A 13,583-nucleotide genomic window follows, 5' to 3' on the forward strand; every position below is an offset into this window, starting at 1 on the left:
TGAAAAAATTCCTGTCCTCAGACATGCACTCCCATCCCCTGGTGTGTGCAGATCACACTTAATTGTACGTAAATAATGCACGTGTGCAGACTGTGCCAGCCTTCACCTGGGCAAGTGCAGAACAGGGTGAGCCTGCACACCACACGCCACACTCCCCAAGCCCTGTCGCTGGGCGGGGCTTATAGGAAGGCGGGGCATTGACTTCCTGGGTCTCTGTCTTCCAGAACATCCACCAGTGGTGTGGTTCCAACAGCAATCGGTTTGAAAGACTGAAGGCCACACAGGTGTCCAAGGGCATCCGGGACAACGAGCGGAGTGGCCGGGCCCGAGTGCACGTGTCTGAGGAGGGCGCTGAGCCCGAGGCGATGCTCCAGGTGCCTGTGGGGTGCGCAATGGGGTGGCCATGGGGACACGCTGCTCATGACTTTCTTCTGTTCAGTAGGCAATTTGAGGTGAATTTGAGGAAAAAAAAAAAACTTCCGCTCTACCCCGCCTTTTTATTTTTAAAATACTTTTTTATTTTAATTTTTGAGACAGGATCTTATTCATTGTTGCCTGAGCTGGAGTGCAGGGGCGCCATCACAGCTCACTGCAGCCTTGACCTCCTGGGCTCAAGTGATCCTCCTGCCTCAGCCTCCCGAGTAGCTGGGACCACAGGCGAGTGCTACCAAGCCAGGCTAACTTTTGAATTTTTTGTAGGAATGAGGTCTTGCCATGTCGCTCAGGCTGGTCTCCAACTTCTGGGCTCAAACCATCCACCTGCCTCAACCTCCCGAAATGCTGGGATTACAAGCATGAGTCACCGTGCTGGCCCTGCCTCACTTTTGAGGCTGTTTTTCCATCAAACCTGATCACCTTAGGGAGCAAGGGAGATCAGTTTCCTGCACAACTCCCAGACTCCCCTGAGAGGTGGGACTGGAACCCAAGGCTGTGCTGTGAGTGTGAGCCGCATTCTCCAGTGGGGAGGGCCAGGTCCTCTGCAGAGCTAAGGAGGCCAGTCTCTTAGCATCCCCACAGGGCCAGCTTTGTGCTAGAATAAGGTCAGAAAGAGACCACGGAGCCCCAATCCCCTCTTTTCTCTTCTGACTATTTCTGGTAGTTTTTGGCCCATTTAGTCACATGGTGGGATTGCCAGCCATTGTGCTTTGAGGACATATCAATAGAGGCAAGATTCACTAGGAAAAGGAGAAGACCATGAGCTCTGCTCCATGTCACTTGGTTCCTGCTTCTCTGGGGGCATCCAATTCCAGCTTTTGGAGAGAGCAGAATGGTGATTATTATTATGGGAAGGGACCTGGACACCAACCATGGCTTGGGAGGGACAGTGGGAGTGAAAATAGGCTCTGAAGCCACAGGGATGGAGGTTCAGATTCTGGCTTAGCCACCTAATAGCTGTGTGAGTAGGTGACTTCATCTTTCTGGACCTCAGATTCCTCTTCTGTAAAATGAGAGTGATAATCTGTGCCTCCTGGCCTGGGTGCGAGGATGCAGTGACATCTTTTAAAGGTAGGCGGTAGAAGGTGTTCAGTAGCTATAGTTATCACAATTAGCCGGTAGGCAAAATATCTGAAGCGCTGTCTGGAGGCAGAGGAGCAGGAGTGTTCTCCTGGAGTTTCTGAGTCAGGGAGACAAGGTGGAAGGGACCTCTGATGGACAGATCTGGACATGTGAGCAGATGCAGGATGTGTCTGGAGGAGGTCAGACTCCATGGGGAGGGTCACAGTGGAAGTCCTTGTGATCCTTGCCTGCCTGGGAGCTATCTCAGGAGCCTGGCCCCTCCCTCACAGCCACCCTTCCTCTCCATCTCTCTATCTCCTACAGGTGCTGGGCCCCAAGCCGGCTCTGCCTGCAGGTACCGAGGACACTGCCAAGGAGGATGCGGCCAACCGCAAGCTGGCCAAGCTCTACAAGGTGAGCACCAGATGCACTGTCTGCCTGGGTGTGGGGTCAGGACAGGGAGGTGGAAGACCTGGTCTTCCCCACTCCACTGCTATGGGACCTTGAGCAAAGCACTCCTTTGGAGGGGGGCATCAGCTGTCTCACGTCTCCAGTGGACGCTCGTGTACTTCCTTTGCTTTCCTGCACTAAGAGCATGCGATCAACTCCGTACACATCTGTGTCACGCTCATACATGAGGTCTCTCTGAGTCTCAGTGTCCTAGTCTGTAAAGTGGGAAGAAGAGCAGAATGGTCGACTTTGTAGGATTTCTGGGAGTCCACAGATAAAATGGATGTGAAAACAGCTTAGAAAATACTTGGGGAAATACTACAGAAATGGTGTGTATGTAGGGAGGTTGGGGGTGTGGGTTATAGTTAATGACTTTATTTATGATTTCTTTCTTGTGATTTTCACAACTGAATTCAGGCTTAGCTTCAGCTAGGGAACTCTCTTGGCTGAGCTCTGGGAGAAAGCTCAATCATACTTATGTTGTGCCCCAAGTATTTTCAGTAAAACAACAAAAAGGGGATGTCGATTTTCACCACTGCCAAAGAAAAACTACATTATCGATTTTTTTCTGATTATGAAGTAATACATGTTTATTGTAATAAAACAAAAAGTATTCAAAATATGAAAAGAAAATAAAAGTCCATGCAATTTCACTGGTTTAAAAAACCAGTATTACTTTTAAAATATGTTTTAATTACAAAAATGACAATACCCAGTTAAAAAATCAGCCTCTCCTCCTCACGAGAGAACACATCTTTGTCCAGCCACAGCTTTCTGTGCCTAGTTACTTTTCCATTTCCATCTTATTATTTTATTTTGAGATAGGGTCTTGCTCTGTCACCCAGGCTGCAGTACAATGGCACAATCACAGCTCACTGCAACCTCTGCCTACCAGGCTCAAGCGATCTCTTGCCTCAGCCTCCTAAGTAGCTGGGACTACAGATGTACGCCACCACGCCCAGCTAACTTTTGTATTTTTTGTAGAGACGAGGTTTCGCCATGTTGCCCAGGCTGGTCTCAAACTCCTGGGCTCATGTGATCTGCCCACCTCAGCCTCCCAAAGTGCTGGGATTACAAACCTGAGCCAACGCTCCCGGCCATTTCTATTTTATGTAACTGGATCCAAACTATTCATGCTGTTGTGTGGTCTTTTTTCCACTCAACATGGTTGGGGATATCTTTCTATAATAAATCTCAACACGACCCTTTATAACAGCTGTATAGTATTTTATTTTATGAATGTAAGAATTTAAGCAAATCCTAATTGATGGACATTAGGATGTTCCACCTTTTCCAATTGCAGACAGTCCCTCTTGGTGCACTTGTGCTAAGTACAGCATAGCACTAGGGCAAGTTCCTAGACAAGGAACTGCTGGTCACAGGCCAAAGAATGAGTCAGTGGTTGAAAATACTGGTTCTGGGCCAGGCATGGTGGCTCACCCCTGTAATCCCAGCACTTTGAGAGGCCGAGGTAGGCGGATCACCTGAGGTCAGGAGTTCGAGACCAGCCTGGCCAACATGGTGAAACACCGTCTCTACTAAAAATACAAAATATTAGCCAGGCGTGGTGGCGGGTGCCTCTAATCCTAGCTCTCCTCCTAAGGGAGGAGAATCACTTGAACCCGGGAGGCGGAGGTTGCAGTGAGCTGAGATAGTGCCACTGCACTCCAGCCTGGGCGACAACAGTGAGACTCCGTCTCAAAAAAAAAAATAATAAATAAAATAAAATAAGAAAATACTGGTTTTGGAGTCAGGAGTCAGACTACCTGTGTTTGAATTCCAGGTCAGCTATTTCTAGCTGTGCAAGTTCCTTAACCACTCTGTGCCTTGGTTTCCTTGTGAATGAGACAGGGATAGTAACAGAACTATCATATGCAAGGATTAAAGGGGTTCTATAATTATATAAGTTATGGAAATTGCTTAGAACAGTGACTGGCACAGAGTAGTAAGTACTCAATTCATGTAGAATAATTATTATTTAAAGGACTGCTACCTCACAGTCAACTGTACTCTGGAACAGCTCCCAAATTGCTGTCATCAGGGATCTTAAATGCCTGTTTACCCAGAGCCTTGCCAACTGGATATTGTTAAACTTTTGAATTTTGACTCTTAAGATAGAACTTTTTTTTGAACTTGGATGAACTTTTTATTTTAGAATAATTTTTAAGTTTACAGAAAAATTGTAAAGATAGTACAAAGAGTTCCTATATACCATTCACTCAGCTTCTCCTTAGCATCTTAGCATAACCAGGTACATTTGTCAAAACTAAGAAATTAACATTGCTTCAATACCATTAACTAAACTATAGACTTTAGCCAGATTTCCCCAGTTTTTTATTCTAGGTTCCAATCCAGGATATCAGATTGCATTTAGCTCTTTTTACTTTTCTTTTTTTTTCTTCTCTTTTATTTACTTATTTATTTTTGAGACAGAGTCTGGCTCTGTTACCCAGGCTGGAGTGTAGTGACGCAATCATTGCTCACTATAGCCCCGACATCCTGGGCTCAAGTGATCCTCCCACTTCAGCCTCCCAAGTAGCTGGGGCCACAAGCAAGCGCCACCACACCTTGCTACTTTTTGTATTTTTTGTAGAGATGGGATCTTGCCATGTTGCCCAGGCTGGTCTCGAACTCCTGGGCTCAAGCCATCCACCCACCTGGGCCTCCCAAAGTGCTGGGATTAAAGGTGTGCGACACTGTAACCGGCCTCTTCTCTTTTTTTTGAATAGTAAAGTTGAATACATTTTCAGCAAACTATGCAGTTCCCCTCTGCACCCAATTCCCCAAATTTTATCCCGCCCTCCCTTCCCATGTGCAGTTTGTGTTACCCCTGCATGTAGGTCAGCAGATGTGGTTCTGACAAAGCAGAAAAGGAAAAAGAACGTCTAAATATGTGCGAGAGGAAGCCCAGGTGTTACTCTGCAGGGCTATTTGGGACAGGGGGTGGGGCAAGATGGTGGAAGTCTCAGGGCTGGGCGGCCACAGACACTCATGTGCTGGTTCCTTCTGCTTCGTCCCCTCAGGTCTCCAATGGTGCAGGGACCATGTCCGTCTCCCTCGTGGCTGATGAGAACCCCTTCGCCCAGGGGGCCCTGAAGTCAGAGGACTGCTTCATCCTGGACCACGGCAAAGATGGGAAAATCTTTGTCTGGAAAGGTACTGGAGACAGGGAAAGGGTCCCAACGGGCCTGTAGGATCTTGGATGGGATGTCCTGCAGCTCCCAGGAACTCAGCTCCCGGGGAGTGTGGAGTGTGCCTGGTGCAATGGAAATCAGAAGTCTTGGGCTGAGGCCTTGGTTTTGCATTTGATGTACTGTGTGATCTTGGGCACTTTACTTACCCTTTCTGGGCCTCGGATTCCTGATCTGGGCTAAAATGGGTGTTTCCCAAGTGCATTATAATGTCAGTTCTCTGAGAGGCTAATTGGCATCCTGTAGAAATTATGTAGAAAACATCTAACTGTATGGTCAGATAAATTCATGGGCAACAGTGGATTTTAAAATGTTCGAGTTTGTTTACTGTAGGACTTTTAACTTGTTCATTTACAGGGGGGCTTTTCATGAAGATGATCTGGTTTGGGAAATGCTAAGCTAGAAGTTCATAAACTCTTTCGGTACTATCTTGTGGGAATTGTCTTGGAAACCATTGGCCCAGATGTTTCTCAGAGGCCCTGAGATGTTCTGAGAGGACCCATCAATATCCTCCCCTGATTCTCTAAGGCTCATCTTGGGGAAGAGGACAGAGGAGAGGGAGGCAGTAGGAGGACAGAGAGAAAGGGAGACGGTGGGGAGAAAGAGAGAGAGAGAGACACTATTATAATTATTACTCTCTAGGCCCCCTGGGCCCTGGGCCAGCTGATCTGGACCTTGGCCTTGGCAGTGAGAAGGCTGGGACTGAGGCCCAGCACTGGCTGGCCAGGAGCTCCTTGGCACGGGAATGCCCTCAGGGTGGCAGCTTCTCACTCACTGAGTAACCTAGGTCAAGTAATTTAATCTCTCTAAGACCCTAGCTTCCTTATAGATACTCAGGAAAAGATAACAACTTTTTTTATTACTTAAGACTATTCTGTGAATTAAATAATCTATGCATAGTTCTAAGCACAAAATACATGCTCACTAAATGGACCACAGTAGTGTTGTGATTGGTGTCACTGGCCAGCCCCAGGCTGGACTCCAGGAGCTCTAGTGAGTGGTCGGCTCTGGGGGTCTCTGGCCTTGGCTGTCCGCAGTCTAAGAAGAGTAGGGAGGGAAGTTTGGCAGCTCCTTCTCCTGGACTGTTAGAGGTCAGGATGCAGCAGGATCCTGGGCCTCTAACCCTCCATCACTTCCTTTGGCTGCCAACAGGCAAGCAGGCAAACACGGAGGAGAGGAAGGCTGCCCTTAAAACAGCCTCTGACTTCATCACCAAGATGGACTACCCCAAGCAGACTCAGGTGAGTCTTGGAGGCCAGGTAGGATGGGAAGGGGTGGGTCCTGTTTGGAGGGGATGGGCTGGAGTAGGGCGGGTGTCCCACCCTCAGTGTGGATGGGGTATCTGAGGCTCCCCTGGGGACCCCTGCTGGGCAGCCCAGCCACATCCTGCTCCTCTGCCTCCCCTCCCCAGGTCTCGGTCCTTCCTGAGGGCGGTGAGACCCCACTGTTCAAGCAGTTCTTCAAGAACTGGCGGGACCCAGACCAGACAGATGGCCTGGGCTTGTCCTACCTTTCCAGCCATATCGCCAACGTGGAGCGGGTGCCCTTCGACGCCGCCACCCTGCACACCTCCACTGCCATGGCCGCCCAGCACGGCATGGATGACGATGGCACAGGCCAGAAACAGGTACGTTTAGGGCGTGGGGTGGGTGTGTCCAGGCCCCTCCCTCACTTTCCCCATGCACTGCCTCTTGCTTCCCCAAGGAGGTTTCTCTCTGAGGTTTGCACAACTTTGGTAGCTGAGATTCTTTGGTGTTACTTAGTTTTTACAGCCAATGCACCCTGTGTATCAGGCCCTGAGCCAAGTGTCTTGGCCCCACCTTGCCCCGAGGAGTGCCTGGTCTGGGAGGGGAGTTGACCATAGCCACAGACCTGTGTGATCAGTGGAAGATGGGAGGGAGCACAGGGGATTGTGCGGACACAGGAAGCAATGGGGGTGGTTGGTCAGGGCAGCCTGCACAGAGATGGGAACCCTTGGGTGGGGTCTCAGAGGAGGAGTAGAGCTTTGCTGCCGGAGAGGAAGAGCGGAGAGTGATGGGCATTCCAGGAGGGACTCGCTATGTTCGGAAAGGAGGGAGCTATCCCAGGGGGCTAGTGCTGATGGCATCCCCAGGGAGGGGCCTTGAATGCCAATTTCAAGGGTGTAGACTTGATCCTCTAACCAGTGGGTGCTAGTGAGGGGTTTTTCTTTTTATTAAATCAGACATGCAACAGGCTCAGATCTATGCTTTATCTTTTTTTTTTTTTTAATAGAGACAGGGTCTCGCTATGTTGCCCAGGCTAATTTCAAACTCCTGGGCTCAAGCAATCCTCCTGCCTCGGCCCCCCAAAGTGTTGGAATTACAGGCATGAGCCACTGCGCCCGGCCACCTGCTTTAGAAACTCACCGTGAAAATGGGTTGGAATATGACTCCAGGATATCATTAGAAGAAAAAAATCAGTTAAAAAATAAATAAAAGAAAAATAAAAAGAAAACTAAGAAAATGGATTGGAGGCAGGAAAATGAAGGTAGAGAGCTTATAAGGAGCTTGTTCTAATACTGTAGGGGAAAGATGATGACCTTGAGACTAAGAAGGTCACAGTGGAGAAGGGGAAGAGGGGTGTGGGGTTCAGGGGTGTTTAGGAGGTAGAATCTGCCTCAGGCAAACTTGACTCCGTTCCTAATGATAGGAATAACAAACGTGTTCATTTTTATATATTATTGTTTTTGGTTTGGTGCTAGCATTCATTCGTTGCTTCAGTGGCTAGGGAGAATGCAATGAAAATACTTCGGGTGGGGCGGTGTGGTAAGACCCCTGGCAGCCTGACTGTGAGACTTTGGGCAAGTTACATAACCTCTCTGAGCTTCACTTTCTCACTTGTAAAGTGGGGTTTCATCCCACTGCATCACCTTCAAGAATGTTCAAAATCCAGAGATTCTAGGATTCTGTTTCCCAGGACTTGGACGACTCCGTGTCTCCATAGTTCCACCAGGTGGCGCTGCCGGGCCTCGTGACCACTTGGAAAAAGCAGTGTCACCAGAACGCTGCAGAGACCTGCCAGCAGGGGTCACACTGAGGTTGCCTCGTGGTGGCCCTGCCTCTGCAGGTGACCTATGAAATTCATGGCAGGCCCAGCACGGTGGCTCACGCCTGTAATCCCAGCACTTTGGGTGGCCGAGGCGGGCGGATCACCTGAGGTCAGGAGTTCGAGACCAGCCTGGCCAACATGGTGAAACCCCGTCTCTACTGAAAATACAAAACTTAGCTGGCAATGGTGGCAGGCACCTGTAATCCCAGCTACTCGGGAGGCTGAGACAGAAAAATTGATTGAACCCGGGAGGCAGAGGTTGCAGTGAGCCGAGATTGCGCCATTGCATTCTAGCCTGGGCAACAAGAGTGAAACCTCGTCTCAAAAAACAAAAAAAAAAAAAAAGAAAAAAAGAAAGAATCCAGGCAGCTCAGTAACGATAGAGATAATGGTGATATTAGTAAGATAATAATAATAATTATGACAATAAGAGCAGCTGCCACCTACAGAGCAGTCCCTTTGTGCCGGGCCCTGTGCTAGACTTTCACGAGTAAACTCGTTTGAGCCTCACAGTACTTTGAGGTAGGTACTATGATTATCCCCATTTTTCAGATGGGAAAACTGAGGCTAAGAGTGGTTAAGCCAGTTGTCTGAGGTCTCATGGCCCGGAAGGGAATGAGGGGCCTGATTTGGGGTCTGTGTCTGGCTCCTCCCCTCACTGTACTGCATTCCTTTGGAGCTGCCTTGACGATCCTTAGCGAAGGACAGACGGGCTGGGGCAGGGCATGGTATGAGGAGCCCAGGCAGGAACGCTGACCCAGAGTCCCAGTCCTGCCTTCTAGTGGCTCTGTGAGTTGGGCAAACCATTTAACACCAGTCCGAGCCCAAGTGATTAAAAGTTCATCCCGTGGCCTAACCACAACCTACCACACTGTGGTTTCCTGGCTTGCCTGAGCTGGGGGGTGGGGGTGCTGCACAGTATCTGACCCCAGCTTTGCTCCTGCAGATCTGGAGAATAGAAGGTTCCAACAAGGTGCCCGTGGACCCTGCCACATATGGACAGTTCTATGGAGGCGACAGCTACATCATTCTGTACAACTACCGCCATGGTGGCCGCCAGGGGCAGATAATCTACAACTGGTGAGGTTCTGGGGCCATCGGTGTGTGTCGTGGGGGTACTGGCTGGGCCCTGAGCAGGGCTGAAGACAAACTGAGGGTGTGAGGGCCTGAGGTGGGACCACCACTCCCTGCTGGGAGAGGCTCTTGTCCACAGGGCAACACCATTTGCTTATTTCTCCAAACAACTTTGAAACTCTTCTTACCAAATGATTATACATCTATTGTAGGATATAGTGAATGTGGAGAAACAAACAGAATGTCTCCCACAAATCCATGACAAGTACTATGCACACTAGGGTTTATCCTCCCACACATATTTTTCAAGCCAAAATTTTTTTAAATTTATATTTATTTATTTATTTATTTTGAGACAGTTTTTCTCTTGTTGCCTAGGCTGGAGTGCAATGGTGCGGTCTCGCTCACTGCAACCTCTGCCTCCCAAGTTCAAGCAATTCTCCTGCCTCAGCCTCTCTAGTAGCTGGGATTACAGGCACCCACCACCATGCCTGGCTAATTTTTTGTATTTTTAGTAAAGACGGGGTTTCACTATGTTGACCAGGCTGGTCTTGAACTCCTGACCTCAGATGATCCATCTGCCTCAGCCTCCCAAAGTGCTGGGGTTACAGGAGTGAGCCACCACACCCAGCCCCAAAATTATTTTAAAACAGAGAATACATTTACATGATTCAAAAATCAAAACAGAATATAAAGTTATTTATTGAGAAATCTTATTCCCACCCCTGTCCCTCTCTACCCCATTCTCCAGACCCCACCCCTTCTTGGGTAACTGCTTTAATCTCTTGCATATCCTTCCAGTAACTCTTCGTGAAAAAAATACATATGCAAATAATTTATAGCCTGGTCCCTCCCTTCCTTACACAAAAGGTAGCATACTTTGTATATTGCCCTGCACCTTGCTTTTCTGACTCCATTCTTCCTAGAGATCAATAATGTCAGTACATAGAGACAGAGAGCTTTCTCATTCTTTTTTACAGTTGCATAATAGTCCTTTGGGTGGCTGTACTATAGTTTATTTAACAAATTCCTTGATGATGCATACTTGGGTTGATTCCAGTCTTTCTCTATTACAAACATTGCTGTGATTAGTAACCTTAAACAAACATCATTTTGAACATGCAGAGACATGCCTCTAGAGTAAGTTCCCAGAAGTCAGATTGCTGGGTCAAAGAGTAACTGCACTTGTCATTTTGGTAGATAGCCCCCAATTTCCCTCGATAGTGTTTGTAGCATTTTACATTCCCACCAAGCAACCTGTGAGAGTCCCTGGTTCCCTATAGTCACACTCGTGGATTGTGTGGTCTAACTTTTGGGCGTTTGCCAATCTTATGGTTTATATAATGGTGTCTCAGTGTATTTTTAACTTGTATTTCTCTTACTATACAGTCTAAAACTTTTTGTCTGATTATTGACTGTTGGATCTTTTTTTTTTTTTTGAGACAGGGTCTTGCTCTGTTGCCCAGGCTGTAGTGCAGTGGTGTGATCTCTGCTCACCACAACCTCTGCCCCCGGGGCTCAAGCGATTATCATGCCTCAGCCTCCTGAGTAGCTGGGACTACTTGCCACTACTCACCACCACGCCCGGCTACTTTCTATACTTTAGTATGGATGGGGCTTTGCCATGTTGCCCAGGCTGGTCTCGAACTCCTCTAAGCGATCTGCCTGCCCCAGCCTCCCAAAGTGTTGGGATTATAGGCATGAGCCACCACGCCAAGCTGGATTCCTTCTTTTTTTAAACTTATTTTGAAATAATATTAGACACTTGCTGAAAAGTTGCAAAAATAGTAGAGACAGTTCTCGTATATCCATTACCCAATGGAATATTCACCTATGTTCACATCTTATATAACCCTTACATAACCATAGCACAATTAACAAAGCCAGGAAGCGAACATTGACACAATACTACTTACTAATCTGTAGGCTTTACCTAAATTTCCTCAGTTTTCCCATTACCGTTTTTTTTTTTTTTTTAGACAGAGTCTTGCTCTGTCGCCAGGCTGGAGTGCAGTGGCATGATCTCGGCTCACTGCAACCTCTGCCTCCCAGGTTCAAGCAATTCTCCTGCCTCAGCCTCCTGAGTATCTGGGACTACAGGTGTGCGCCACCACACCCGACTAATTTTTGTATTTTTAGTAGAGACGGAGTTTCACCATGTTGGGCAGGCTGGTTTCGAACTCCTGACCTCAACTGATCTGCCTGCCTTGGCCTCCCAAAGTGCTGGGATGACAGGCATGAGCCATCACGCCCGGCCCCCACTACTGTTCTTTTCCTGATCTAGGATCTAACCCAGGATCCCACATGGCATTTACTCATCACGTCTCCAAAGTCTCTGAATCTATGGCAGTTGCCCGGTCTTTCCTTTTTTTCATGCCCTTAACACTTTTAAAGAGTACTAGTCAGTTATTTTGTAGAATATCTCTCAATTTGACAACACCAGACATTTAAAAACAGCTTAATTTTTTTTTGACTAGATAACACATCTCACAAAATGTGTGAGAAGACTGTTTTAAAAATTAGCTGCATCAGCACATTAATAGGTCAGATTTTGTTTGCTTATATGACGACATATGTTGGTTATGGAAAACTTAGACAATATGCAAAGAGGTGGGATAGAAAGGCAAAATCCCCCTAAATCTTCCCTCTAAGAGCAATCACCATGGACCTTTTGGTGAACATCTGTGCAGACCTCTCTGCACGTGTTCACGGGAGGCTTAATCACTGACATCTTTTCCCACAAATAGGCTCTCGTAACACTTGCTATTCTGCGACCTGCTTTTCCGCCCAGAGAAATGTCCTGGCCACTTTTCTGCATCTCAGATTTGAGTCTCAGAGCATCTTCTCTGTGGCTGTTCAGCAGGGGATGACGCAGCCAGTCTCCTGTGGGACACATTTAGCATAAGGAAATCCATGCGTTGTACTAAGATCTCTGTAAGCGGGCAAGATGCTAGGCTGAGAGTGGAAGTGTTGGTGTGGTTCCTGGCTCTCGTTGCTCTGAAAGAGTCCCCTTCCCTCTCTATCTGTTTCATTACTGGTAACAGGGAGATGTGTAGGTTTCTCAGACTCAGGGCAAGGGAGAGGCTCAGGGCTCTGTGTGCACCTTGATGCTGAATCTCACTTCCCCTTCCAGGCAGGGTGCCCAGTCTACCCAGGATGAGGTCGCTGCATCTGCCATCCTGACTGCTCAGCTGGATGAGGAGCTGGGAGGTACCCCTGTCCAGGTAAGCCCAGCCCACCGCCTCTCTGGGCTGCAGCCTGAGCCTTGTCCTTCTCTTCACTCATCTGTCTGACTCTCATCCATCCATTCGTTTGTCCATCTGTCCGTCTGTCCATCCATCCATCCATCCATCCATCCATCCATCCATCCATCCATGGAACAGGTATTTATTTAGGGCTTCCCTGTGTTCCACACTGCATCTGTAGCCATGGACACACAGACACACTGTCCCTGCCCTAGTGGACTTTGCTGTCTTGGGTGGTAGTAGACATTCAACACACATGCACACCAATGGCTATGACAGATGCAGTGAGTGAAATTGACAAGACCTTGGGAGAGAGACATGGGAGAGGCGATGTGGCTGAGCACGGATGTGGAACCAGCATGCTTGGGTTTGAATCCTGTCCTCACCTCTCGGCAACGTTGGGCAAGTCACTTAGCCTCTCTGTGCCTCTGTGTCCTCAAAATAGGGGTAATAACAGTACCGTCCCACAGGATTGCTGTGAGGATTAAGAGTTAACATTTGTAAGCGTTTAGAATCATGCCTGCCATATAAGAAGTGCCCCCTTATACACATGTGTTAAGTACAGGGAGGTAAATCCTAGGTAGGATCCTATTGGATTAGAAAAGCCCACCCCTGTCCCAGGAGGGGACTGTTCAACTGTGAAGGAAAGCACATTGTGGGTAAAGGGTGGTACACATGCAAAGGCCCTGAGGTGGGAGGGGGCATTGGGTGTTAAAGCAAGGGGAAAGTGCCATGATTTGAGGCTAGAGAGGTGCTCAGAGGGGCCAGACCACCAGAGGCCATGGTGACGATGTTGACCTTGATGCTGAGAACAACAGGAAGTTGCTGAATGATAAGTCTGAGGTGTAGGGATTTCTGGTTTAAAAAGTCACTCTGGACAGGCGCTGGAGGGCAGCAGAGCTGGTTTGTGGAGATATAGGGGAAGCGGACAACAATTGTGCTTCCTCCATCCTATGGTGGGAGTGGGCAGGGCTCTAGATTGGCATCGGGGGTTCGTGCCCTGACCTTTGACTATGATAGACTGGATGGTGGGCACTAAATGAGATGATGACCATCT

General features: G+C 48.2%; 1 protein-coding gene across 10 annotated transcripts in view; it reads left to right on the forward strand.

Moving 5' to 3' along the window:
• Positions 1 to 13,583, forward strand: part of GSN (gelsolin) — a 64,475-nt gene that overhangs the window by 43,819 nt on the left and 7,073 nt on the right. For all 10 annotated transcript variants that reach the window (XM_063697015.1, XM_019033272.4, XM_055351828.2 and 7 more), the window contains 7 exons: positions 225 to 374; positions 1,822 to 1,911; positions 4,971 to 5,103; positions 6,291 to 6,379; positions 6,550 to 6,765; positions 9,154 to 9,287; positions 12,415 to 12,505. In XM_063697015.1, coding sequence (XP_063553085.1) covers positions 225 to 374; positions 1,822 to 1,911; positions 4,971 to 5,103; positions 6,291 to 6,379; positions 6,550 to 6,765; positions 9,154 to 9,287; positions 12,415 to 12,505 — 903 coding nt within the window. The remainder of the gene's footprint in view (positions 1 to 224; positions 375 to 1,821; positions 1,912 to 4,970; positions 5,104 to 6,290; positions 6,380 to 6,549; positions 6,766 to 9,153; positions 9,288 to 12,414; positions 12,506 to 13,583) is intronic.

The sequence above is a fragment of the Gorilla gorilla genome, chromosome 13 (genome assembly GCF_029281585.2).
Source record: "Gorilla gorilla gorilla isolate KB3781 chromosome 13, NHGRI_mGorGor1-v2.1_pri, whole genome shotgun sequence".
Classification (NCBI taxonomy): domain Eukaryota; kingdom Metazoa; phylum Chordata; class Mammalia; order Primates; family Hominidae; genus Gorilla; species Gorilla gorilla.